The sequence below is a fragment of the Scyliorhinus canicula genome, unplaced genomic scaffold (genome assembly GCF_902713615.1).
Source record: "Scyliorhinus canicula unplaced genomic scaffold, sScyCan1.1, whole genome shotgun sequence".
Lineage (NCBI taxonomy): Eukaryota > Metazoa > Chordata > Chondrichthyes > Carcharhiniformes > Scyliorhinidae > Scyliorhinus > Scyliorhinus canicula.
The window spans coordinates 467,788-495,725 of NW_024055462.1; the positions used below are offsets into that span (position 1 = coordinate 467,788).

The 27,938-nt window shown below is 47.2% G+C and overlaps 2 protein-coding genes and 1 long non-coding RNA gene across 5 annotated transcripts; 2 read left to right on the forward strand and 1 right to left on the reverse strand.

The window, feature by feature from the left end:
• Nucleotides 1-5,048: 5,048 nt before the first annotated feature.
• Nucleotides 5,049-7,492, forward strand: LOC119959765. The gene is made up of 2 exons (XR_005459272.1): nucleotides 5,049-5,332; nucleotides 7,097-7,492. It is a non-coding gene; the product is annotated as an uncharacterized LOC119959765 (long non-coding RNA).
• Nucleotides 7,493-10,667: 3,175 nt separating this feature from the next.
• LOC119959761 (zinc finger protein 664-like) lies at nucleotides 10,668-13,145 on the forward strand. The gene is made up of 2 exons (XM_038787856.1): nucleotides 10,668-10,706; nucleotides 12,444-13,145. The coding sequence occupies exon 2, from the start codon at nucleotides 12,518-12,520 to the stop codon at nucleotides 13,118-13,120; it is 603 nt and encodes a 200-aa protein (XP_038643784.1). The 5' UTR covers nucleotides 10,668-10,706; nucleotides 12,444-12,517; the 3' UTR covers nucleotides 13,121-13,145.
• A 12,021-nt stretch (nucleotides 13,146-25,166) lies between these two features.
• On the reverse strand, nucleotides 25,167-27,555 carry LOC119959760 (gastrula zinc finger protein XlCGF7.1-like). Of its 3 annotated transcripts, none has more exons than XM_038787855.1 (2): nucleotides 27,220-27,555; nucleotides 25,167-26,394 (listed from the first exon to the last, which is right to left on the reverse strand). In XM_038787855.1, the coding sequence occupies exon 2, from the start codon at nucleotides 26,098-26,100 to the stop codon at nucleotides 25,342-25,344; it is 759 nt and encodes a 252-aa protein (XP_038643783.1). In that variant the 5' UTR covers nucleotides 26,101-26,394; nucleotides 27,220-27,555; the 3' UTR covers nucleotides 25,167-25,341. The 3 variants fall into 3 exon arrangements, with proteins under 3 accessions (XP_038643783.1, XP_038643781.1, XP_038643782.1); XM_038787853.1 differs by having other exon boundaries at nucleotides 27,084-27,555; XM_038787854.1 differs by having other exon boundaries at nucleotides 27,005-27,555.
• Between the last annotated feature and the right edge of the window lie 383 nt (nucleotides 27,556-27,938).

The window sequence follows — 27,938 nt, forward strand, 5'->3', positions numbered from 1 at the left end:
AGTTTTATTTTAAATACAGTGGGTGGTGGTGGCCTGGAATGCACTGCCAAGTGAGGTGGTTGAGGCAGATACGTTAGCGACCTTTAAGACTTATCAAGATAGGCACATGAACAGACAGGGTATAGAAGGATACAGGCGGTTGGTCAAGACATGACACGTGATCGGCGCAGGCTTGGAGGGCCGAAGGGCCTGTTCCTGTGCTGTATTGTTCTTTGTTCTATGCAGGGCCTTGGCGAAGCCGTAGCTGGAATATTGTGAGCAGTTTTGGTTTCCTTATCCGAGGAAGGATGTTCTTGCTCTGGAGGGAGTGCAGCGAAGGTTTACCAGACTGATTCCTGGGATGGTGGGACTGATGTATGAGAGATTCAATCAGTTAGGTTTGTATTCGCTGGAGTTCAGAAGAATGGCGGGAGGGGGGGGGGTCTCATAGAAATCTATAATATTCCAACAGGACTTGACAGGGTAGATAGAACATAGAACAGTACAGCACAGAACAGGCCCTTCGGCCCTCGATGTTGTGCCGAACAATGATCACCCCACTTAAACCCACGTAACCCGTATACCCGTAACCCAACAATCCCCCCATTAACCTTACACTACGGGCAATTTAGCATGGCCAATCCACCTAACCCGCACATCTTTGGACTGTGGGAGGAAACCGGAGCACCCGGAGGAAACCCACGCACACACAGGGAGGACGTGCAGACTCCACACAGACAGTGACCCAGCCGGGAATCGAACCTGGGACCCTGGAGCTGTGAAGCATTGATGCTAACCACCATGCTACCGTGAGGCCCCCTAAGGGAGATAGGAAAGATTTTCCCGATGGTGGGAGTGCACAGAACTAGAGGTCGTAGTCTGAGAATTCGAGGTAGACCATTTAGACAGAAATTAGTAATTTCTTCAACCAGCGAGTGGTGAGCTTGTGGAATTTGATACCACAGGAAATAGTTGAGGTCAATTCATTACATGTTTTTAGGAAACAGATATAGCACTTAGGGCGAAGGGAATCAAAGGATATGGAGGGGAAAGTGGGATTAGGCTATGGAGTTGAATGATAAGTCATGATCATAATGAATGGTGGACTAGGGGCAAAGGGCCCAATGATCTCTTCCTGCTCCTATTTTCTATGTATTCACTTCCCACACTAAGAGCAGGTGAATAGCATCTCCCCAGTGTGGACTCGCTGATGTTTCTGCAGGGTGGATGGATCAATAAATCCCTTCCCACACTAAGAGCAGGTGAATGGCTTCTCCCTGGTGTGCAACCGCTGGTGTGTGTGGAGGCTGGATGACTGAGTGAATCCCTTCCCACACTGAGAGCAGGTGAATGGCCTCTCCCCAGTGTGAACTCGCTGATGGATCCTCAGGTTGGATAAATCACGGAATCCCTTCCCACACTGAAAGCAGGTGAACGGCCTCTCCACAGTGTGAACTCGCTGATGTTGCCGCAGGGCAGATAAATCAATGAATCCCTTCCCACACTGAGAGCAGGTGAATGGCCTCTCCCCAGTGTGAATTCGCTGATGTTTCAGCAGGGCAGATGAATTAATGAATCCCTTCCCACACTGAAAGCAGGTGAATGGCCTCTCCCCAGTGTGAACTCGCTGATGTGACTGCAGGGTGGATGAATCAATGAATCCCTTCCCACACTGAAAGCATGTGAACGGCCGCTCCCCAGTGTGAACTCGCTGGTGTCTCTGCCGGCTGGATGACTGAGTGAATCCCTGCCCACACACACAGCAGGTGAATGGCCTCACCCCAGTGTGAACTCGCTGGTGTCTCCGCAGGGTGGATAAATCAATGAATCCCTCCCCACACTGAGAGCAGGTAAATGGCTTCTCTCCAGTGTGAACTCGCTCGTGTCTCCTCAGGCTGGATAACCGAGTAAATCCCTCCTCACATTGAGAGCAGGTGAATGGCCTCTCCCCAGTGTGACTGCGTTGATGAATCTTCAGCTCACATGGGAATCTGTATCCCTTTCCACATACAGAACAGGTGAACGGCCCCTCCCCAGTGTGACTGCATCGATGAATCTCCAGCTTAGATGGGGCTCTGTATCCCTTCCCACAGTCCCCACATTTCCACGGTTTCTCCATGTTTTGGGTCTCCTCGTGTCTCTCCAGATTGGACAATCAGTGGAAGCCTTGTCTACACACAGAACATGTGCACTGTCTCTCCTCACTGTGAATGGTGTGATGTTTTTTCAGGCTGTGTATCTGGTTGAAGCTCTTTCCAATCAGTTCACTGGAACTCTAACTCGAGTATGTGTTGTGTGGGTCTCAGTGCTTTTCCAGTCACACTCATATGTATAATCTTCTGAGGCCGACAGATCGGACAAACATTTCTCCTTCGCGCCGATGATATTCAAATCAGAAGGAATCGAGTGAGCTTGTCACATTGAGACGTGACGTTTGAGACTTCTATCTAGAATTCCTCCTCTTCCAATATCCTTTAAAAACAATTTACAAAGGTCATCATTGTTAGTACAGGATAGGAATTTAAAACTGACAGTTCTAGTTCCTATGGAACATTATTTCCTCTCTTGTTCTCCAAAAGCTGTAAATTTCCATCCCACACAATCTCCCTCCATTCTCACTCTGCTGTATCTAATATTCACCGTCCCAATTCTCCTGAAGGTGCTGATTCATGTTGATTGACAGATCCAAGCTCAGCTCACTGCTTCCTGACCTGGTCACAGAGATTAGAATAGGAGCAAGAGTAGGCCATTCGGCCCACCAAGTCTGCTCAACCATTCAATGAGATCCTTGCCGATCTACCTCAGCACCATTTTCTCACAAGATCTCATATCCTTCGATATCTTCAATATATAGAAACCTATCAATATTTGTCTTGAACATACCTGATGACTGAGGCACCATATTCCTCTAGGGTAGAGAATTCCAAAGCTTCACCACATCCTCGAGTGAAGAGATCCCTCCTCATCTCAGCTTTCACTCTATTTTCCTACGTGTTTCCCATAACCCTTAACTCCATTGTCAATAAAATATCTGTCATAACTTGTGCTTCAATATACTCAATGACCCCCAGAAACAACTGGTCCCTGTGGAAGAGAAATCCAAAGATTAACATCCCTCTGAGGGAAGAGATGACTGGAAATCTATAACGTAGCTACAGTCTTATATTACAAGATGAGAAATAATTTTCTTTAAAATAAATTTAGAGTACCCAATTCATTTTTTTCCAATTAAGGGGCAATTTAGCATTGCCAATCCATCTAGCTTGCATTTTTTTGGGTTGTGGGGGCGAAACCCACGCAAACACGGGGAGAATGTGCAAACTCCACACGGACAGTGACCCAGAGCTGGGATCGAACCTGGGACCTCAGCGCCGTGAGGCCGCAGTGCTAACCCACTGCGCCACCGTGCTGCCCAAGACGAGAAATAATAATACGTTTACTTTATTACAGAACGGTAAATAATATATCTAATCTGTACCATGTAACAACACTAGACATATCTCTGTCCATTGTTAATGTAATTGCCCTGAATAGTCAGCCATCTCCTGGAGAATCCACCTTTTTAATTGTGAACATTAGGAAAGAGACAATCCTTTTTAAAATAAATTCAGAGTAACCAATAATTTTTTTCCAATTGAGGTGCAATTTAGCTTGGCAAAGCCACCTACCTTGCACATCTTTGGGTTGTGGAGCTGAGACCCACGCAGACACAGGGAGAACGTGCTAACACCACACGGACAGTGATGTGGGGGCAGGATCAAACCCGGGTCCTCGGGGCAAGAGGCAGCAGTGCTAACCATTGGGCCACCAGAGACCATTCTTTTAGTTAGACAAGTTAAATGCGTCAACCTGTTAAGGAGATGGGTGGGAGGAGTTGCATACACTTCGTGGAGCTGCGAACCTTAATGAAAAAAAAGTTCTCCCAATTAAGTGGCAATTTACCATGGTTCCAGTTTGTGCTCAAATCATAAATGATCTCTGGGAAGGATGGAAACCCTGGCAGGTGGGCGGGGAGGATTCACAAACACCCACTGGAGGCCCCAAACTCCAATCAGACCCATTGATTTTATTGTCAGTCTGCAGACAGGAGCTGGAGAACTGAACCCAGGCAGAGGAGAGGGAGGGAGAAAGCTGGGAGTGGAGGAAAGAAATGGTGCAGATGGTGAGATGGGTTTGGATTTCAGCCCAGGGAGGAGGGAGTGTGTGTGGGACTGGGAAAAAGTTTGAGAGAAACTAGAATTGTCTGTTCAGAATTTATATCCTGGACTGACAGTGATGGCTTTTGGATTTTTTAAAATTAAAAGTAAAGTACATTTAGAGTACCCAATTCATGAGGTATAGAAGGCAGTTATCTGGGAGGCTCGAAAGGCGATAGTATGGGGTGATGTCATCACGTTTAAGGGGAGCAGCAGATGGTAATAGATGAGATGCAGGAGGTAGATATGAGTTATGCAGAAGATGGTGCCCAGTGACGTTGGAAAAGAGGAAGGAACTACAGGCGAACTTTGACATATAGTCTTCCTCGGAAGGAGCTCCGAAAGCTATGGATTCAAAACAAACCTGTTGGACTTTAACCTCGTGTTGTAAGACTTCTTCATGTGCTCATCCCAGTCCAACGCTGGCATTTCCATATCATGGCTACCAATGTGATTGGTGTAATTACTCGCAAATGTAACCTGGAATGGTCATTAAAAGTTTCCCAGTCACTCTGATATCTGAAATCAGACAGAACAGACAAACCATTTTACCTCTCAATGATATTCAGGTCCTGATGAATCGAGTAACTCAGTCAGAGGATGATGTGATGTTTGGTTTGAAGTTCCCGTTGGCAAATCCTCCTCTTTCTAAAGGAATTTCCAAAGGAATTTCACTCTTAGTCCAGGAGAAAAATTCACAATATTCTCTCTTCCGGTTTCCGGTTCCTGGATGCCCGCACATGCGCTCTGCTGCACATTTCCGCTGAGAAAGATGGCGGCCGCGCAGGCGCCCTGCGGCATATCTCCCCCTAAACAGATGATAGCTGTTAACAGGGGCCGATCAGAGGTAAAAACATCGATGCGGCCGCCACATTCGGTACAAGCACCGGACTGTATCAAAATTGCCGGAATCAAGTTATGAGCATGAGGAACGTAATGGAATAATGGCGGATAAGGCTACCCGGAATGCCGGGCGCGGATGAATACGCCCTATCGCCATTACAGGAGCCAGAACGCGTAGACGTCAGAATGCTCCGCCCCCGGAAGGCGCCTCTGTGCGGAGCATGCGCGGTGCTGCTCCGGGCTGAGCGCAGCCGCAGTGAGAGTGAGTGCGGCTCCCAGAGGCTGAATGAGAGCCGCCGCGAGCGGGGACAATGGTGAGAACCCAAACCCCCCAATAAGACCCATTGGTTTTATTGTCAGTCTGCAGACAGGAGCTGGAGAACTGAACCCAGGCAGAGGAGAGGGAGGGAGAAAACTGGGAGTGGAGGAAAGAGATGGTGAGATGGGTTTGGATTTCAGCACAGGGAGGAGGGAGAGTGTGTGGGACGGGGATTTACAGCTTTGAGGGAATAAGAGAGGAAAAAATGTTCCAGAGAAAATAGAATAGTCTGTTCAGAATTTCTATCCTGCAATGACAGTGGTGGCTTTTATAAACACCTTTTACTGGATACTGGAAGTGGAGAATTCGCCGACAGAAAACTCAAACCAAACATCATATCGAAATCACTCAATTCATTAAGAGCTCAATATCTTCAGGCTTTGAATTTGGAAGGGGAAGTGTTTGTTCTGTTTTAGCAGTGTGACTGCAAAAGTACCGAGACCCACTCCCAATGATAGTTTTCCAGTCCACTGGCTGTGGAGACAGTTTTAACCAGTTACACAGCCTCAAAAAAAGTATCATGTCATTCACTGCAGGGACAAATTAAACGCTTATTTGTGTGTGGACAAAGCTTCAACCGGGAGAGACATTAAGACCCCTCCCCATGGAGAAACTGTGGAAATGTGCGGACTGTGGGAAGGGATTCAGTTACCCATCACAACTGGAAGTTCATCGTCGCGGTCACACTGGGGAGAGGCTGTTCATCTGCTCCATTTGTGGGAAGGGATTCACCCATTCATACAACCTTCTGACACACCAGCGAGTCCACACTGAGGAGAGGCCATTCACCTGCCCTGTGTGTGGAACGTGATTCACTCGGTCATCCCACATTGTTACTCATCAACTTGTTCACACTGATAAGAGACCATTTACATGTCCTGACTGTGAGAAGAGTTTTAAATGTAAAAAGGATCTGCTGACATATCAACATATTCACACAGGTGAGAGACCGTTCTCCTGCTCCCTGTGTGGGAAATGATTCATTCAGTCATCCCACCTTCAGACACATGAAAATGAAATGAACATCAACTTGTTCGCTCTGATAACAAATTTTTTAACTGTCCTGACTGTGAGAAGAGCTTTAAAATCAAAAAGGATTTACTAACACACCAATATGCTCACACTGGGGAGAGACCATTCACCTGCTCTGTGTGTGGGAAAGGATTCATTAATTCATCCAACCTTCTGATACACCAGCAGCTTCATACAGGGGATAGACCGTTCACCTGCTCTGAATGTGGGAAGGGATTCACACGTTCATACAACATTCTGACACATCAGCAGGTTCACAATGAGGAGAGGCCGTTCACTTGCTCAGTGTGGGAAGGGATTCACTCGTTCATCCAACCTCTTGAATCACCAGCGAGTTCACAATGGGGAGAGGCTGTTCACCTGCTCTGTGTGTGGGAAGGGATTCAGTCAATCATCCAACCTGCTGACACACCAGAGAGTTCACACTGGGGAGAGGCCGTTCACTTGCTCCAAATGTGGGAAGGAATTTTCTCATTTATCTCATCTTCTGAAACACCATCGAGTTCACACTGGGGAGCGGCCATTCAACTGTAATGTCTGTGGAAAGGGGTTTACTCACTCATCCCACCTGCTAACACACCAGCGAGTTCACAAGAAACCACAAGGTTTAGATTATACCCTTATTGATGCTGTTAATCATGTACAGGACTGAGTAATGTTCACTCTGACTGTCTTAATCTGCTGATGAGGTTTATTATTCTGAATAAATGTGTTTGAAACGTTGCAGATTTTTGTCTTTCCCACCTGAGTGTTGAATATCACCTGTCTGGTGCTCAGAAGGGACAATCTGGGGGAGGATCACACGGCAGGAACAGAACTTCAGCCTTGACGCAGTCCTTCAGTGTCACACTGAGAGGGACAAACAATACTTTGGTCTTTCTCATCTCTCTTCACTGACAGCAAAGTGCCCGTGTGGGTTAATCCTGAGGTGTGTAAGAAATGTGTCCCAATCATTCTCTTCCATATCTGAGAGCTCATAGACACAGAACAGAAGCTCCTTTACAACTGTGTTTAGAGTCAGGAAGAACAATGGTGAATGCTGGAAACGTGCTGTCAAATCTGAGATTGGTGTAAAACTGTGATGTTCTTGATTGAATTAAAACAGCTGGTTCCAGACTGAAAATGTGTTTGTGTGACAGTCACAATGAATTAATTGAATAGAAACCTTCTTAAAATAGATTGGTTGAAGTCTGCATTAAAATAGCAGCTGTTTACTGCTGCGACAATTAGACAACAGTTTCATTCCTGGATAAAGAAGGAGCTGCAGCGTGTGTACAAGAATTCCCAGTTTTATTGTTATGTGCTTCCCACATTCTGTCCTTTAAAATAAACCTCAGCCCTACGGGCCTTTAACAATCAGAAACATAACAGAGAAAAGGGTGAAGCTGTGTCTGCCCCTTTTACTGGGGGCTGAGCAGTGTCAGAGCCCAGACTGTCCCTTTAAGACTGAGTGATGTGTTCAGCTGAAGATGCCGCTTGGCTGTTTTCTGGGTGATCTCCTTATTCTGATCATTCTCAGTGATCCTCGGGTATGTGAACCTGCTCTCCTGTCTCTCATTCACTAGACATCTCTCTTCTCTCTCAGATTCTCACTTCTCTCCGCTCTCACACTCACTCATTTCACAGAGCGCATAAACTCACTTAATTTCTCTCTCTGAAGAAGCACAGAACACACTGAACCTCTCCAACATCTCATTTATGGAGACTCAATCCTTTCTCTCTCACCGATTGGCCCTAACTAACTTTAAATCTCTTTTGAGGAAAATTTAATTTTGTATAATGTCCCCTTATTTCTCCCAGTGATAATCCTCAGTCCATCTTCCAACTCAGTGAATATGTTAAAAATCTAAATAACCTCATATTTTGAAGTATAAAATGGGAAGTGAGGTGAATGTAATGCTGAGAGTGGCAGCAATCTGTGTGGGTGTTCTTGATGCTGTCAGAGTGAGTTCACCCTCACAGGCAGGAAGACTGTTCACGGTGATAACATGAAACTGACGCCTGCTGTTTCATTCTCAGGTAACACAACTTCCTGTTTCTCTGCTGCCGGTTCCAAACCGCACATCTCACTTCTGAGCAGAAAATAAATCCAGGGACCACAATCTGGTGAGAACATCTGTCAGTGCCGCCTATATCTGTCCACAGAGTCAGGGCAGAGCCACACAGATCACATTGTGGTGACATTTACAAATGAGCCGGTTATTTCTGTTCAGAGTCTCCATTCCCGGACAGAACCGGCTGTGTCTGTGAATCAGTCACGGAGTTCCCTCTGCTCTCTGTAGCTGGGAGCTGATAACCTGCTCCCTTATATTTTATATCATTCTTTCTGTGTTACTTGTTTCCTCTATTTCTCAGCTTTTATGTCGCACCACCTCACCTTTCTGGTTTTTAAAAATCTCTCTTCTTTCCTCTGTATCTGTCTTGATCTCTGTCTGTTCCTATCCAATTGTGGTGTTCAAATCAATAAGTGTTTGTGATAGTTTGAAGAAGGAAAAAAAGGGAGAAAAACAGAAAATGTTGGGAAAACTTTTTTGTATGTTGGAAAAACTCAGCAGTTCTGGCAGCATCGGCACAGAGAGAAGCAGAGTTAACATTTTGAGTCCTTAGAAATCATAGGGTTTACAATGCAGGAGGAGGCCATTCAGCCCATCGAGTCTCTTGGAAAGACCACCCTACCCAAGCCCACACCTCCACCCTATCCCCATAACCCAGTAACCCCACCCAACACTAAGGGCAATTTTGGGCATTAAGGGCAATTTAGCATGGCCAATCCACCTAACCTGGAGCTCCGCCTGGAGCTGTGAAGCAATTATTCTAACCACTATGCTACCGTGCTGCCTTGTGACTCTTCAGCGCAGGGTAAATCGGGATTGTCCCTCTGAGATCAGGGAAGGTGAAGGGGAGATTTAATCGAGGTGTTTAAAATGAGGAAGGATTTGTGATAGTGTCGATGGGGAGAAACTGTTTCCCAAGAGCAGGAGGGTTTGTAACCAGAGGACACAGAGATTTAAGATATTTGACAACAGAACCCAAGGGGGTGATGAGGAGAATGGTTTTTACACAGTGATGTGATCTGGAATTCACACTGACAGGCTGCTGGACGCAGATTTCACAGGAACTTTCAAAGGGAATTGGATAAACACTTGCAGAGGGTAAACTGGCAGAGTTATGGTGAATGGGGTTAATTGGACAGTTCACTCATCTTTATGACAGTCTGAATTTTCCTCAAAATGATGTTTTAACATTCGATCTTTTCAATCACAATGTGTCTCAAAGAGATTAAAACTTTGGTTTTGATGAGTTGTCAGATACATTTCCTGTGTGACTGTAACTCGAGAACTAGAAGAAGGATCTGAATATTTTCAGTTCCTCTAACAGATGTACCTCAGACATCAGAAATCTCTGGAGTTCCCCATGTCCTCATTGCTGTCCCCTTGGGTATAACAGCTCTCAGTCAGGTGGAGTCAGTCACACGTGTCTCTGCCATGTTTCAATTCCTACTTTATCACACACATCCCTGTGACACCACAGCACAGAGACCTCAAAATATCATTGCTTCCTTTCACCTTGTCCTCCTATTACAATTGGATATTTATATACAATTGGATATAATTGGGCCTTTTGTCTCCATTAATATCAGTTGAAATGACCTCAGAGGCACTGGAACCAGACTATATTTATTATACCAGACTCCAATCAGCCCAGGATCTGCAGTGGCAACATACACCAGAATTGGAATAAAAGGCAGGTTATTGTTTAATAAAGTGGGCGGCATGGTGGCCTAGTGCTTCGCACTGCTGCCTCACTGTGCCAAGGACCCGGGTTTGATCCCGGTCCCGGGTCACTGTGCGTGTGGAGTTTGCACCTTCTCCCTGTGTTTGCGTGGGTCTCACCCCCACAACCCAAAGATGTGCAGGGTAGGTGGATTGACCACACTAAATTTCCCCTTAATTGGAAAAAATTAATTGGGTACTCTAAATTAATTTCTTTAAAATGTCTGATGATAACAGTGACAGTGTAACACACACCAGAAGTGGATTATATTATGTTGTCAACAAACCATGACGATCTGACTATTATATGAAAACCAAATGTAGTTCTGGTTCTCCAGATACTGACTGTGGCCGCTCTCACCATTTGAAACTGTCACAATGCCCGGGTGATTGACAGCGGCTTCGGACCAATAGGATCAGGTGGGGCGGGACTGGAGGACCGACCGGGAGCGGCTAGTCCTCCAACCAATCGGAGTGAAAGAGAGGCAGGGCCTGCTGTGATTGAAGCATGCGCAGTGTGCGTCATGGCGACGGAGAGCGGCTGCTTGTTTACATGTGTAGCAAGTAAGCGGTTGTGAACCATATGTAGCGAGCGAGAGATCGCGGGGAAGGGCGGAAACGCTGCGTAAGCACCTTGCGTGAGTCAGTAACCTTGGAAAAAAGTTAGCCGGACCCAGATTGTACCGAGCGGGGGCTGCAGCTCCTCATTTTCGGCCTGGATTAATGGCCATCTTTATTGAAATCAGTGTGCACCATGGCGCATGCGTGGCCGCCATCTTGGTCGGGGCCGATGTTTCAATGAGTGGGAGGGGCTTGTTCCCCATTGTTCAGAATGGAGACAACTTGCCCATCAAACTGGATTCGTCTTTGAGTCCCAATGTCTGAATGATGGGGCGGTGGATCGATGGAAAGAAAGGGAAATACATCCTGCTCTCCTGATTCCAATACCTCATGGTCTCAAGATCTGTGGTTCTGTCCACCCATGGCAGAAACTCAAGACCCTGGGTAGATGTCATCCTCAAATTGAGGGATTGCTGATGACGACAAGGGGCAAAGTATAGCTGGGGGCAAAGTACAGCAGGGAGCATGATCGGTCATTCTGGATGAGGGAGCAGGAGAAGAAACGTTGGGCATTTCTATCCGAGACTGACAATCATTGAATCCCGGCAGTGCACAAGGAGGCCATTCGGCCCCTTAAGTCTGCACAATCCTCAGACAGTTTCTGAGGTGATAGACGGATTGATTGGTTAGGAAGTGGAATTTGTAGCAGGGAGTGAAGACAGTAGCTTAAGTCTTCCCAAGATTAAATTGAATTTACTTTATCCATACTTCATTCATGACACCTTTCTTTCACACCTTGCATCTTTTGAATCGCAACACCCATTCACATCTGTTTCTGTTCTCTACCCAACCTAACTAGATTTTTTCGGTAAATATCTGGTTTGAAGTCGAGCTGGGCTCATTAACACATCAAACTCACAGTTTAAATTCACACAGTTACTCTTTCTCCCACTGTAAGGACCACTCTCACACTTCACTAGTTACAAAAAATGTATTACACATAGAAAATATTTGGGCCTCACGGTAGCATGGTGGTTAGCATCAATGCTTCACAGCTCCAGTGGTCCCAGGTTCGATTCCCGGCTGGGTCACTGTCTGTGTGGAGTCTGCACGTCCTCCCCGTGTGTGCGTGGGTTTCCTCCGGGTGCTCCGGTTTCCTCCCACAGTCCAAAGATGTGCGGGTTAGGTGGATTGGCCATGCTAAATTGCCCGTAGTGTAAGGTTAATGGGGGGATTGTTGGGTTACGGGTATACGGGTTATGTGGGTTTAAGTAGGGTGATCATTGCTCGGCACAACATTGAGGGCCGAAGGGCCTGTTCTGTGCTGTACTGTTCTATGTTCTAAAATGAGGGAACTTCCTAACCCAGAGATGGAGAGATTTTTCAGGGAATCAAAGGATTTGAGGAGGAGGACGGGAAGTTGGAGATTAAACCAAGATCAGCCATGATCATCGTGAATGTTGAAGCAGCTCAATGGGGCTTATGGTTTACTCCTGCTCCTATTTCATATGTTCGTATGGAGGCCAGAATCCTGTGTAGGCCCAGACCGGATGGTAGGTTCCCTTCCCTGAGGACATTACTGAAACAGTTAGTTTTTCGTGACAACCCAATAGTTTCCATGGTCACTTTTTCCCAATGCCGGCCCCACAAATGACCAGATTCATTCAGCTCAGTTTCACAACCTGTGTTTTTTGGGTTCTCTCTCACTCCCTATTTTTCTGTTTTAAATCAATTTCACAGGATGTTTAAAGGGGAGGATTTGCAGTTGGAAAACAGACATCACATCAGGATCTGAATATCATCGGATTTTGAACATGCAAGAAAATAGCAATGCTGGCAGTGCGGAGAAATGTGGAGACTGTGAGCAGGGATTCAGATCCCTGTCTGAGCTGGAAACCCATCAGCCCAGTCACACTGTGCAGAGACTGTTCACCTGCCCAGAGTGTGGGAAGGGATTCACCTGGTCATCCAACCTGCTGAGACACCAGCGAGTTCATAGTGGGGAGACACCATTCACCTGCCCAGAGTGTGGGAAGGGATTCACTCGATCATCAGGGCTGCAACAACACCAGCGAGTTCACACTGGGGAGAGGCCATTCAACTGCTCCAAGTGTGGAAAGGGATTTACTGATTCTTCCACTCTGTTGAAACACCAGCAGGTTCACATAGACGAGAGACCTTTTAAATGTGTAGACTCTGAGAGGTGCTATAAAAGTTCCCTCAACCTAATGCGTCATCAGCGAGCTCACACTGATGAGAGACCGTTCAGGTGCTCAGACTGTGGAACTGGGTTCAGGCAGTCATCTGAACTCATTGTACACCAGCGAATTCACACTGGGGAGAGGCCGTTCACCTGCACCGAATGTGGTAAGGGATTCACTCAATCATCAGGACTGCTACAACGCTCAGTGGGTTAGCCCTGTAGCCTCACGGCGCTGAGGTCCCAGGTTCGATCCCGGCTCTGGGTCACTGTCCGTGTGGAGTTTGCACATTCTCCCCGTGTTTGCGTGGGTTTCGCCCCCACAACCCAAAGATGTGCAGGGTAGGTGGATTGGCCACACTAAATTGCCCCTTAATTGGAAAAAATGAATTGGGTACTCTAAATTTAAAAAAAAAAAAAGGACTGCTACAACACCAGCGAGTTCACACCGGGGAGAGGCCATTCACCTGCTCCAAGTGTGGAAAGGGATTCAGCGATTCATCCACCCTGCTGAAACACCAGCAGGTTCACACTGAAGAGAGACCATTTCAATGCACTGACTGTGAGAAGTGCTATAAAAGTCCTGTGGACCTGATGCGCCATCAGCTTGTTCACACTGATGAGAGACCATTCAGGTGCTCTCACTGTGGGACAGGGTTCAGGCAATCGTCTCAACTGACTGTACATCAGCGAATTCACACCAGGGAGAGGCCATTCATCTGCGCCCAGTGTGGGAAGGGATTCACTCAGTCATCCACTCTGCAAAGACACCAGCGAATTCACACTGGGGAGAGACCGTTCCCCTGCTTCGTGTGTGGGAAGAGATTCACTCGGATGTCCATCCTGACAAGTCACCAGCGTGTTTGCAAATAATTAGTGATTATATTTTACTGTTAATCACACCCAGGAATGAACCTTGTTCATAAATTTCTACTGATGTTTTATCAAGAAAATTTGTCAGAAGAATCTAAGAAATTGAACTATTTTAGAACATAGAACAGTACAGCACAGAACAGGCCCTTCGGCCCTCAATGTTGTGCCGAGCAATGATCACCCTACTTAAACCCACATAACCCGTATACCCGTAACCCAACAATCCCCCCATTAACCTTACACTACGGGCAATTTAGCATGGCCAATCCACCTAACCCGCACATCTTTGGACTGTGGGAGGAAACCGGAGCACCCGGAGGAAACCCACGCACACACGGGGAGGACGTGCAGACTCCACACAGACAGTGACCCAGCCGGGAATCGAACCTGGGACCACTGGAGCTGTGAAGCATTGATGCTAACCACCATGCTACCGTGAGGCCCAAATATTTTCTATGTGTAATACATTTTTTGTAACTAGTGAAGTGTGAGAGTGGTCCTTACAGTGGGAGAAAGAGTAACTGTGTGAATTTAAACTGTGAGTTTGATGTGTTAATGAGCCCAGCTCGACTTCAAACCAGATATTTACCGAAAAAATCTAGTTAGGTTGGGTAGAGAACAGAAACAGATGTGAATGGGTGTTGCGATTCAAAAGATGCAAGGTGTGAAAGAAAGGTGTCATGAATGAAGTATGGATAAAGTAAATTCAATTTTTAAAATTATGAATGTTAAAGTAAAGAGATTATTTTAAGCAATTCTGGGAGAGATTAGTTCGAACGAAATTGGGTAAAATGATGGAGAGATCAAAGGGAAAGAACGTAGTTAAGGGGATAGTGAAACTTGTGAAGATACTGTTTAAATCGCAGCCCAGAAAGCTGTGTGAAGGAAGCCAGATTTGAAAAGCCAGTTAACTGCTGGTTAACCTCAGGAGCAAATTGGAGCAAAGGCACAGTTTGGGACAAGGTTTCTGCATTTTATAGATCTTAAAATCTAAAAGGCATTGCTGGACAGATTGGGGAAGGTTAGCTCTGAGGTAGTTAAATTAAGATTGTTTGGAACTGTTTCAAGTATTGGGATGTGTGAAGCCATTGCCTTATTTTAAGTGTACTTCTATTTCATTTTATTTATTTTCCGATTCCATCATGAACATTTACTTAAGAAACCATCACAAATAGTTGGGGACATCATTTCTGGAGCTCACAACCTCTCCTTCTCCTATACAAATTGCAAAGGCAAACTGTGGGGACAAATGTCTCAAATTTCCTTTCTGGCTGTGCCCTTAACAATAAATATACTCCAGCTCAGTTATAGGGGTTAATATTCCAGGTAAAGGTCAAATAAATCAGCATTGCGTGAAACAATGTGCGTTAAGTATTTTAAAATATTTCTAACAAAAGGTCTTCTTTTTGAAATGTTCTTCGCCCTCACCCCGTTTCATCCATCCTCACCTCTGACAACAAGTGTGTGGAGTTCATGGAGTTCCTTTGTCACGGAGATTGAGACAATCCGATCAGCTACCTCTGCTGCTTCCCTCCCTTCCACTAACCCACCAGGCCAAACTGTGTCTGAAGTTCCTCCTCGTCTGAGCCCTGAACTCGGATCTTTCTCCAGTTTCTCTCCTATCTTCTCTCTCCCTCTGAGCTTATATTGTCCATCAGACCCAACTTCTGTTCCCTTGACTCCATTCTCACAAAACAATTGACCATCCAACTTCTCTGCGTTAGTTGATATGTTTCCAGTTCTACCACATTTGGTTCTGTCCCTCTCACTTTAATGCAACATCATCACCCATCCTAAATAGAACACTTGGCCCCACCATCTTTACAAATTTCCAAGACATCTCCAATCTCCCTTTCCTCTCCAAATTCCTTGTACTCGGTGTTCTATCCCCAGCACCTCCCCGACCCCACTAGGTGACATCATCCAAAAGCACCGTGTTAGATTTTACATGATCACTGACAACACCCAGCTCTACCTCACCCCTATCCCCATCCCTCTCCATTCCTCCTCTGTCACTAAATTATCAAACTGCTTATCCCACACCCAGTAATGGATCAGCAGAAACTTCCTCCAATTAAAATTTGGGAAGACCAAAGTCATTATCTTCAGTCACCACTACAAATTCCCTTTCCTTTTTAAAAAATAAACTTAGAGTAGAGTACCCAATTATATTTTTTCCAATTATGGGGCAATTTAACGTGGCCAATCCACCTAACCTGCACATCTTTGGGTTGTGGGGATGAAACCCAAGCAGACATGGGGACAATGTACAAACTCCACACGGACAGTGACCCAGGACCGGGATGCAAATTCCCTTTCCTAACTCCCGAGTCCATCCCTCTCCCTGGGAACTGTCTGAGGCTGAACCACACACTGCACAATCTCCATGTCAGATTTGACCCCTAGATGAGTTTCTGACCACATTTCCACACCATCACTAATACCAGCTATTTCACTCTCCATAATGTCACCTGTCTCCACCCCCACCCCAGCACATCTGCTGCTGAAACCTCATCCATGCCCCTTTTACCTTTAGACTTGATGACTCCTCTAATAATAATCTTTATTATTGTCACAGTAGGCTTACATTAACACTGCAATGAGGTTGTTGTGAAAACCCCCTAGTTGCCACACTCCAGCAGCTGTTCGGGTACACGGGGAGAATTCAGAATGTCCAATTCACCCAACGAGCATGTCTTTCAGGACTTGTGGGAGGAAAGCGGAGCACTGTTCTAGATTCTCCTTGGCTGTGACCTCTGTTTGTCTCTGGCATTGTTCTAGATTCTCCTTGGCTGTGACCTCTGTTTATTCTTATTGACTTCTCACAACTGATTTCTACACTGGAGCTGGTTTGCCTAATTTCTTGATTACACATTGTAGTAAGATACTAAAACTAGGGGAGTACGTTGCTGCAGTGGGTTAGCCCTGTTGCCTCATGGTGCCGAGGTCCCAGGTTCGATCCCGACCCTGGGTCACTGACTGTGTGGAGTTTGCACATTCTCCTCGTGTCTGCACGCATCTCACCCCCACAACCTAAAGATGTGCAGGGCAGATGAATGTGTCATGCTAAATTGCCTCTTAATTGGAACAAAAAGAATTGGGTACTTAAAAAATTTTTTTAATTGAAGGCTTCCGATTCCTGCGGTAATTTACAACATTCATACATTCTCTGTGATGCAGTGTTAATGTAAGCCTACTTGTGACACTAATAAAGATTATTATTATTACCCATCCAGACAAGTGGAGTATTCCATTACACTCCTGATTTGTGTCTTGTAGATGGTGCACATGCTTTAGGGAGTCAGGAGATGAGTTACACACCTTTGATCTGCTCTTGTAGCCACAATATTTATGGCTAGTCCAGTTTGGTTTCTGGTCAATGGCAATCCCTAGGGTGTTGCCAGTGAGGGATTTAGTGATAGTAATGCTATTAAATGTCAAGGTTAGATCCTCTCTTGTTGGAGATGACACAGTCTGCCACTTGAGAGACACAAATGTTACTTACCACTTGTCAGTACAAGCCTAGATATTATCTTGCTGCATTTGGCCATGGACTGCTTCAGTAACTGAGGAGTCGCAAATGGTGAACATTGTGCAGTCATCAGCGAGCATCCCCATTTCTGACCTTATCATGGGAGTACGGCCATTGATAAAGCATCAACTGAAACTAGTTTGGCCTAGGACACAGTTCTTCAGTGAATTTCACAAAACATTTCTTCATGAGTTATTTTACATTTGACAAATCACATCGGGGGCTGGTTTAGCTCACTGGGCTAAATCGCTGGCTTTTAAAGCAGGCCAGCAGCACGGTTCGATTCCCGTACCAGCCTCCCCGGACAGGCACCGGAATTTGGCGGCTAGGGGCTTTTCACAGTAACTTCATTGAAGCCTACTCGTGACAAGCGATTTTCATTTCATTTCATCTGCACACTCACACCGATATCCTCACATGAGGCTGCAAGGGCTCCATCCAATGCAGACAATTCAGACTTTCAGGTGATCTCATATTAAAACGTATATTTGTCGTATACATAAACGATTTGGAGGAAAATGTAGCCGGTCTGACAAGTAAGTTTGCGGATGACACCAAGATTGGCGGAGTGGCAGATCATGTTAAGGATCGTCAGAAAATCCAGCAGGACATAGATAGGGTGGAGACTTGGGCAGAGAAATGGAGTTTAAACCGGCCAAATGTGAGGTAATACTGTAAATGACAAAACTCTTAGGAATATAGAAAGTCAGAGAGATCTGAGCGTGCAGGTCCACAGATCTTTGAAGGTGGCAACACAAGTGGGCAAGTTAGTCAAGAAAGCATACGGAATGCTGACCTTCATTGGATGGGGCATCGAGTATAAAAACTGCCAAGTCATGCTATAGTTAGCACTTGGAATATTGCGCACAATTCTGGTCACCACACTACCAGAAGGATGTGGAGACTTTGGAGAGGGTGCATAGGAGGTTTACCAGGATGCTGCCTGGTCTGGAGGGTGTTAGCCATGTGGAGAGGCTGAATAGACACGGACTTTCATTAGAAAGAGGGAGGTTGAGGGATGACCTGATCGAGGTCTACAAGATTACGAGGAGCATGGATAGAGTGGATGGGCAGGCACTCTCTCCCAGGGTGGAGGGGTCAGTGACCAGGGGGCATATATTTAAGGTCCATGGGGCAAAGTTTAGAGATGTGAGAGGCAGGTTTTTTTATGCAGAGGGTGGTGAGTGCCTGGAATGCATTGCCAGGGGAGGTTGTGGAAGCAGCTACATTAACGGCGTTCAAAAGGCATCTTGAGAAACACATGGATAGGATGGGTATGGAGGGATATGGCACAACGAAGTGCTGAGGGTTCTGGCAAATGTTAGTATAATGACCGGTACAGGCTTGGAGGGCCGAAGGGCCTGTTCCTGTGCTGTATTGTTCTTATTTCAACCAACCAATCCACCAGTGTTTGTAAATAGTTTACTCAATTGTTTTAGTTTGAACAAGACTTTTAATGATTAGGAAGGACAGGAATTTCAGATGTTAAATTGAAATAAATTTATTTAAAATAAAGATACATATCAATACAGAAGGAAAACGGGAAACTGATCGATACAGAAGGAAAAGGGGAAACTCATCGATAGGGAAGGAAAAGGGAAAACTGATCGATACAGAAGGAAAAGGGGAAACTGATCGATAGGGAAGGAAAAGGGTAAACTGATCGATACAGAAGGAAAAGGGGAAACTGATCGATACGGAAGGAAAAGGGTAAACTGATCGATACGGAAGGAAAAGGGTAAACTGATCGATAGGGAAGGAAAAGGGGAAACTGATCGATACGGAAGGAAAAGGGTAAACTGATCGATACGGAAGGAAAAGGGTAAACTGATCGATACGGAAGGAAAAGTGGAAACTGATCGATACAGAAGGAAAAGGGTAAACTGATCGATACGGAAGGAAAAGGGTAAACTGATCGATACGGAAGGAAAAGGGTAAACTGATCGATACGGAAGGAAAAGGGTAAACTGATCGATACAGAAGGAAAAGGGGAAACTGATCGATATGGAAGGCAAAGGGTAAACTGATCGATACAGAAGGAAAAGGGTAAACTGATCGATACAGAAGGAAAAGGGTAAACTGATCGATACAGAAGGAAAAGGGGAAACTGATCAACACAGAAGGAAAAGGGTCAACTTGTCGATACAAAACAGACTGTTTCCATTTCTCTTGGCTGATCAGGCTGTATAAACATAATCCCTCTTGTATCATTTCCTGACAACAATTATTTAAAAATTTTTTTTTTTTTTTTTTTTTTTAAAAGAGTATCCAATTCATTTTTTTCCAATTAAGGGGCAACTTAGAGTGGCCAATCCACTTAGCCTGCACCTCTCTGGGTTGTGGGAGCAAAACAGGGCAGAAGGTGCAAACTCCACATGGTCAGTGACCCAGAGCTGGGATCGAACCTTGGACCTCAGCGCCGTGAGGCAGCAATGTTAACCAATGCCCCACCGTGCTGCCTTTTTGACAACAATTCTGATGGGAATCTTGCTTTGGGGATTCCAGTACTTGGCTGACAATGGACCTTCTCCTCGGGTTTTAAATCCTTAAGTAGCTCCTCCCTCAGTTTGAATAAACTGGTTAGAACTCAATGGTTGGTCAATTTCATTACTGAATCATTTTTTTAAAAAAAAATTTCTATTGAAATTTTTACAAAATATAAACATCTTAACTCTTAACAAACAACCGCGGTAACACCCCAAGAACAATACCCTCCCAACTTCAAACAAAAGGAAAAAAAACCCAAACAACAAAAGGGAAAGAGATAGCACCCGCCACATCCCACAGACCCATGTACACAGTTCTCCCTCCCCCCGATCCAAACCCCCCCCCCCGGGTTGCTGCTGCTGTCGGTCTATTTTCTTACCGTTCCGCCAGGGAGTCCAGGAAAGGCTGCCACCGCCTGAAAAACCCTTGTACTGATCCCCTCAGGGCAAATTTCACCTTCTCCAATTTAATGAACCCTACCATATCATTGATCCAGGCCTCCACGCTTGGGGGCCTCACATCCTTCTATTGGAGCAAGATCCTCTGGGCTACTAGGGACGCAAAGGCCAGGGCACCGGCCTCTATCGCCTCCTGCACTCCCGGCTCCACTGCAACCACAAAAATTGCGAGTCCCCAGCCTGGCTCGACGCTGGATCCCACCACCCTCGACACCGTCCTTGCTACCCCCTTCCAAAACTCCCCCAACTCTGAACACGCCCAAAACATATGGGCGTGGTTCGCTGGGCTCCCCGACCACATAGCACACCTGTCCTCGCCCCCGAAAAACCTACTCAACCTCGTCCCAGTCACGTGGGCACTATGCAGCACCTTGAACTGTCTGAGGCTAAGCCTCGCACAGGAAGAGGAGGAATTCACTCTCTCCAGGGCATCCGCCCACGTCCCCTCCTCAATCTCCTCACTCAGCTCCTCTTCCCATTTACCCTTCAGTTCCTCCACCGAGGCCTCGTCTACCTCCTGCATTACCCGGTATATGTCTGAAATCCTCCATCCCGCACCCCTGAGAGCAACCGATCCCGCACCCCTCGTGGGGGCAGCAGGGGGAACCCCTCCACCTGCTGTCTGGCAAACGCCCTCACCTGCATGTACCTAAACATGTTCCCCGGGGGGAGCCCAAACTTCCCCTCTAACTCCCCCAAGCTCGCGAACCTCCCCTCCACAAACAGGTCCCTCAACCTCCTAACCCCTGCCCTGTGCCAGCCCAGAAATCCGCCATCAATGCTCCCTGGGACAAACCGATGGCTTCTCCGTATCGGGGCCTCCATCGAGCCCCCCACTTCTCCCCTGTGCCGTCTCCATTGCCCCCAAATTTTGAGTGTAGCCGCCACCACCGGGCTCGTGGTATACCTCGTTGGAGGGAGCGGCAACGGCGCCATTACCAGCGCCTCCAGGCTCGTGCCCACACAAGACGCCGCCTCCATCCTCTTCCAAGCTGCCCCTTCCTCATCCATTACCCACTTACTCACCATCGCTGCGTTGACAGCCCAATAGTACCCACAGAGGTTGGGCAACGGCAGCCCCCCCCCCCCTATCCCTGCCTCGTTCCAGGAACACTCACTCTTCTCACCCTCGGAGTCCCATGCGCCCACACAAATCCCGTGATACTCCTGTTGACACTCCTAAAAAAGGCCTTCAGGATAAGGATGGGAAGGCACTGGAACAGGAACAAAAACCTCGGGAGCACCGTCATCTTAACGGACTGCACCCTCCCCGCCAGTGACAGCGGTAACATATCCACCTCTTAAACTCCTCCTCCATCTGCTCCACCAACCTTGTGAGGTTGAGCTTGTGCAGGGCCCCCCAGCTCCCCGCCACCTGGACCCCTAGGTACCTGAAGCTCTTCCCTGTCTGCTTCAATGGGAGCCTACCAATCCCCTCCTCTTGATCCCCCGGATGCACCACAAACACCTCACTCTTGCACAAGTTCAACTTATACCCAGAGAAACCCCCGAATTCACTAAGAATCCTCATCACCTCCGGCATCCCCCCCACCGGGTCCGCCACATACAGCAACAGGTCGTCCGCGTACAGCGACACTCGATGCTCCTCCCCACCCCTCACCAGGCCCCTCCAGTTCCCTGACTCCCTCAGTGCCATGGCCAGGGGCTCAATCGCAAACGCGAAGAGCAAGGGGGACAGGGGGCACCCCTGTCTCGTCCCCCTGTACAGCCGAAAGTACTCCGACCTCCTCCTATTCGTGGCTACACTCGCCATCGGGGCCTCGTAGAGCAGCCTCACCCACCGGATAAACCCCTCCCCAAACCCAAACCTCTCCAACACCTCCCACAAATACTCTCACTCAACCCTATCGAAGGCCTTCTCCGCATCTAATGCCACCACTATCTCCGCCTCCCCTTCCACAGCCGGCATCATAATAACATTGAGGAGCCTTCGTATGTTTGTATTCAACTGCCTTCCCTTCACAAACCCCGTCTGGTCCTCATGAATGACCCCGGACACGCAATCCTCTATTGTAGTGGCCAGGATCTTTGCCAGCAGCTTAGCATCGACGTTCAGCAGCGAAATCGGCCTATATGATCCGCACTGCAGAGGGTCCTTGTCCCGCTTCAGGATCAAGGAAATCAGCGCCCGTGACATAGTTGGGGGCAGAGCCCCCCCCCCCCCCCTCCCTTGCCTCGTTAAAGGTCCGGACCAACAGGGGGCCCAACAGGTCCAAATACCTTTTATAAAATTCCGCCGGAAACCCGTCTGGCCCCGGCGCCTTCCCCGACTGCATGCTCCCTATCCCTTTGACCACCTCCTCCAGCTCGATCGGCGCCCCTAGTCCCTCCACCTGCTCCTCCTCCACCCTCGGGAATCGCAGCTTGTCCAAGAAGCGCCCCATTCCACCCCCTCCACCGGGGGCTCCGACCGGTACAGTTCCCCATAGAAGTCACTGAAGACCGCATTAACATCTACTCCCCTCCGCACCACCTTCCCAGCCCCATCCGTCACTCCCCCAATCTCCCTGGCCGCATCTCGCTTCCAGAGCTGGTGTGCCAGCATCCTGCTCGCTTTCTCCCCGTATTCATACGCCACCCCCTGTGCTTTCCTCCACTGAGCTTCCGCCTTTCTGGTAGTCAATAGGTCGAATCTGGCCTGAAGGCTATGCCTCTCCCCCAGCAATCCCTCCTCTGGGGCCTCTGCATATCTCCTATCCACCCGCACCATCTCCCCTATCACTCTCTCCCTCTGCTCCCCCCTCTCCCTATGGGTTCGGATGGAGATCAATTCCCCCCTCATCACCGCCTTCAATGCCTCCCAGACCGTCCCCACCCAAACCTCCCCGTTATCATTGGCCTCAAGGTACCTCTCGATACATCCCCGAACCCTCTCGGCCATCTCCTCATCTGCCATCAGCCCCACCTCCAAGCGCCAGAGCGGACGTTGGTCCCTCTCTTCCCCCAGCCCGAGGTCCATCCAGTGCGGGGCATGATCCGAAATGGCAATGGCAGAGTATTCCACCTCCTCCACCCTCGACACCAACCCCCTGCTCAGGACAAAAAAAATCAATCCTCGAGTAGGCCGTATGTACATGGGAGAAAAACGAGTACTCCCTGGCCCTTGGCCTCGCAAACCTCCAGGGATCCACCCCTCCATCTGGTCCATAAATCCCCTCAACACCTTAGCCGCCGCCGGCCTCCATTACTGAATCATTTTAATTGTTTTTTAACCATTTGGGTGAATGTCTCAGATCGAGATATAATGGGATTGTTTAATGTATCCCTCCTATCTGATCCTGCACAAGTCTTCAATTCATTGTATGACCTTCCATCTCAAAAAGGTTACCAAGAGCATGAAGCCTCACTGCTAACCATCTTATCAAATCATACATTTCTTCTTACAGAAGCTGGAGTACAGAATTTAAAACAGGCTGACATTAGTTTCAGGTATAACCCAGTCTTTTAACACATACTACAAACTGATTATTAAATCTTCAATTAAAATCAATTGACGATCACTATTTGTTTCTGATTGGTGAGTAATGCATACACTTCATTGATTAATACAATTGGTTAATAGCTGGATACTAAATGCCCCATTCAGGTAAATATTAGTCTCAAAATGGCTTCCTCGATCGTGTTCGCTTATAAAATGGAACTTGTCTGGAAATGAATAATTTCTACTGAAATTTACTACCTACTCCCACTTCTAGGTGTCTGTAAAGACTATTGTTCATCCCCCCCTGCATGATTCAATGGGTTAATGTATTCAGGAGAACAACCAAAGATGTGAGAACGGAAATAAACTCGAGTTAATGATGAGGGGTTATTGTTCAGTGGTTACATTCCCATCTCTGAGTCAGGAGGATGTGGGTTCAACTTCGCCTCCAGAAACCCAACCATAAAGCCCAGCTGGTATTGCGATGCTGTACTGAGGGAGTACAGCACTGTACTGAGGGAGTACAGCGCTGTACTGAGGGAATACAGCACTGTACTGAGGGAATACAGCACTGTACTGAGGGAATACAGCACGGTACTGAGGGAGTACAGCACTGTACTGAGGGAATACAGCGCTGTACTGAGGGAATACAGCACTGTACTGAGGGAGTACAGCACTGTACTGAGGGAATACTGCACTGTACTGAGGGAATACAGCACTGAGGGAGTACAGCCCTGTACTGAGGGAATACAGCACCGTACTGAGGGAATACAGCACTGTCCTGAGGGAATACAGCACCGTACTGAGGGAATACAGCACCGTACTGAGGGAATACAGCACCGTACCGAGGGAATACAGCACCGTACCGAGGGAATACAGCACTGTACTGAGGGAGTACAGCACTGTACTGAGGGAATACTGCACTGTACTGAGGGAATACAGCACTGAGGGAGTACAGCAGTGTACTGAGGGAATACAGCACTGTCCTGAGGGAATACAGCGCTGTACTGAGGGAATACTGCACTGTCTTTCAGAGGAAACCTTCCAATCTCACCCCATCTGCTCTTGCAGCTCGACATAAAGGTTCTGCTGATGATATTTTGAAGGAGGAAGTTCTCTCGGGTGAACTGCTCACTATAAAGCCCTCGGTGATGAACACTGAACAGATAATCTGGTCATAATCATAGTTCTGTTTTGAACTCACTTTCTTGCTTCACAGATGCTGCCTGACCTGCTGAGTATTTCCAGCATCTTATTTGTGTTTGTTGGAGCCTGTTGTACACAATCTGGCTGCTGCATTTCCTACATCACAACAGTGACTACAATTCAAAAGAACTTGACTGTAAAGCACTTTGGGCCATCCTGAAGTTGTGAGAGGCGCTATATAAATACAAGTCTTCCATTAACAAAAGAGAAAAGACCCAACAATGGAACAGTCGGTAATAGGACATCAATCAGTCTCCTCTTATCCTAGAGAAATCAAGGACTCCCAATACTGGGTGTTTAATACAATTCACGTCCAATATAATTCATGTCCATTCTATTAATTCCTTTCACTGGGCTGGAGTTTAACATCAATGGAAATAAATCTGAACTGTCAGAATGAACATTGTTCATTCCTGGGTGTAGGAATCAAATCCCTGTAATCACAAGTGAACTCTCTGGTGTTTCAGACGAGCGGATGGCTGAGTGAATCCTCTATTGCACACAGGGCAGGTGAATGGCTTCTCCCCAGAATGGATTCGCTGGTGTTTTGTCAAATCACTTCCACTTTTAAAGCTCTTCTCACAGTCAGAACATTGAAATGGTCTCTCATTAGTGTGAACAAGTGTATGTGACCGAAGCTGCGATTTCAAAGCAAATCCCTTCCCACATTCAGCGCAGGTAAAGGGTTTCTCCCCAGTGTGAACTCGCTGGTGATCCCGAAGACTAGATGAACGAGTGAAACTCTTCCCACACTCAGTGCAGGTGAATGCTTTCTCTTCAGTGTGAGTACGCTGGTGTCCAAGAAGGTTCGCTGATTTAATAAATCCCTTCCCACACACGGAGCAGATGAACGGCCTCTCACCAGTATGGACACGCTTGTGATCAGTGAGGTGGGAAGAACAAGTGAATCTCTGCCCGCAGTCAGAGCAGTGGAATGGTCTCTCCCCAGTGTGAACCCGTAGATGTTCAGTGAGGTTAGATAAAGACCGGAAGCTCTTCCCACACTGTGAGCAAATGTACGGTTTCTCTCCAGTGTGAATTCGCTGGTGTGACACCAGTCTAAATGAATCAGCAAATCCATTCCCACACACACAGCAAATGAATGGTTTCTCCCCAGTATGACTGCGTTGATGAATTTCTAGTCCTGATGGGGATCTGAATCCCTTCCCACAGTCCTCACATTTCCAAGGTTTCACCATGATGCCACTGTCCTTATGTTACGTAGTTAGATAATCAGTTGAAGCCTTGTCCTCACACAGAACACGTGTATGGTTTCTCCCCACGTAAATGGTGCAATGTTTTTTCAGGCTGGGTAATTGGTTAAAGCTCTTTCTACAGTCAGTTCACTGGAACACTCTCACTCGGGTATGTGTTTATGTCTCGGTGCTTTGCCAGTCACACTGATGTTTCAGATCCTTTCCCACAAATAAACATTTCTCCTTCCATATTCAAAGGCTGATGATGAATGTCTCAAATCGTCTCTGTCCAATGCCCTGTAAAAGGAGTTGACAGTGTCAGTATCGCTGTCAGTCCATGATAGAAATTCAGAACAAATAATTCTAATCTCTATGGAATATTCTTCCATCTCTTGGTTCCCCAAATATGCTGCTCAATCAAAGTAAAAGAGAGCAAAATCCCAACAAAAACAAAGCAAAACTGTTTAAACTAAACCAGAATGTTGTTTTCTGTGGCCTCTGCATCCTGAGGTAACAACAGTTGTGGAAGGTATCAAGTGTGCTGGGAGACAACTCTTGGTCCTGCTCCAGGGCCACCTGAGCATGGGCAAGACCACAGAAGAGAGGCCAGCAGCCACAGGAAGCCCTACATTCTCCCCCATAGGGCTCCCCCATCTGGATCTACAAATTGGTGTTTTAAACAGATCAGGAGCAGACCCCTCTGTGCAACAAAGCTGGGAATGTGGAATTAACGTATCACAAAGCATTTAGGAGCAGCCCCTTCCGGTAAGTATACAGGGACTGTAACCTCCCCATTAGCATCTTCACAGTGCTGGAGGCCATTCAGCCCATCGAGTCTGCACTGACTTCTGAAAGAGCATCCTGCCTCGGCCCACTCCCCCACCCTAGCCCCAAAACCCCAACTAACCTGCACATCTTTGGTCTGTGGGAGGAAACCCACGCAGACACAGGAAGAAAGTGAAAACTTCACAAAGACAAATGCTCACCCAAACTCGGATTCGAATTTGTGTCCCTGTCGCTGAGGCAGCAGTGCTAAACACCTGTTGCCGTCATGCAGATTCCCAGTGGCACTAGGACCCAGCTGGAAAAGTGACCCCGAAAGTCCTGCCCATTCTCTCTTACGTCATCCAGAAGCCACGCATGCGTGTTTCTCCTCGCTGAACCAACATGGCGGCCGTTCACCCGGGCCTGATACCAGGCACAGGACCCAAAGCCATAAACTATGTACCGCAGGGTCTTATTTAGGGTTTGCGGCCTTCACTCAGGAGTTGAGAAACTCTCCCCGTCCAGAGCTGGCTCCATCGCTCCCCCTGGGATTCCATATCCTGACCAGTTTACTGCAGCCCATCTGCGCCACCACTTCCCGGTTCCCTCCGACTCGGAACAGAGAAGCTACCCAGAATGCCCAACGGCTGGCTGGCCCTGGAGCATGCGCACTCAGCGCCTAAGCAATGAGCGAGTTGGATAGAGCGGTTTCCGGACCGCGGGTGGTTGTGGGAAATAAGTCCACCATTCATCATCAACAGGAAGTCAAGTATTTATTGGAGACTAACCGCAGATCAGAATTGAAGTTGTAATTCTGTTTCTTTCTCTCCACAGATACGGTCTAACTTGATTAGCATGTCCAGCATTGGCTCTTTATATTTTGATACTGGAACATCTGCAGTGTTTTTGCATTTAAAAATTTAATTCATATGATGTTGGCGTCGCTGGCGAGGCCAGTATTTATTGCCCACCCATAACTGCCTTGAGCAGGTGGTGGCGAGCTGCCTTGGTGAACTGCTGCACTCCATGTAGCCACAGTGCTATCAGGGAGAGAGTTCCAGGATTTTGACCCAGTG

Bases quoted from the DNA above. Each gene is read 5' to 3' on its own strand.
- LOC119959761 (XM_038787856.1), top strand. From the start codon at position 12,518: ATGCAAGAAAATAGCAATGCTGGCAGTGCGGAGAAATGTGGAGACTGT.
- LOC119959760 (XM_038787855.1), bottom strand. From the start codon at position 26,100: ATGGTGAAACCTTGGAAATGTGAGGACTGTGGGAAGGGATTCAGATCC.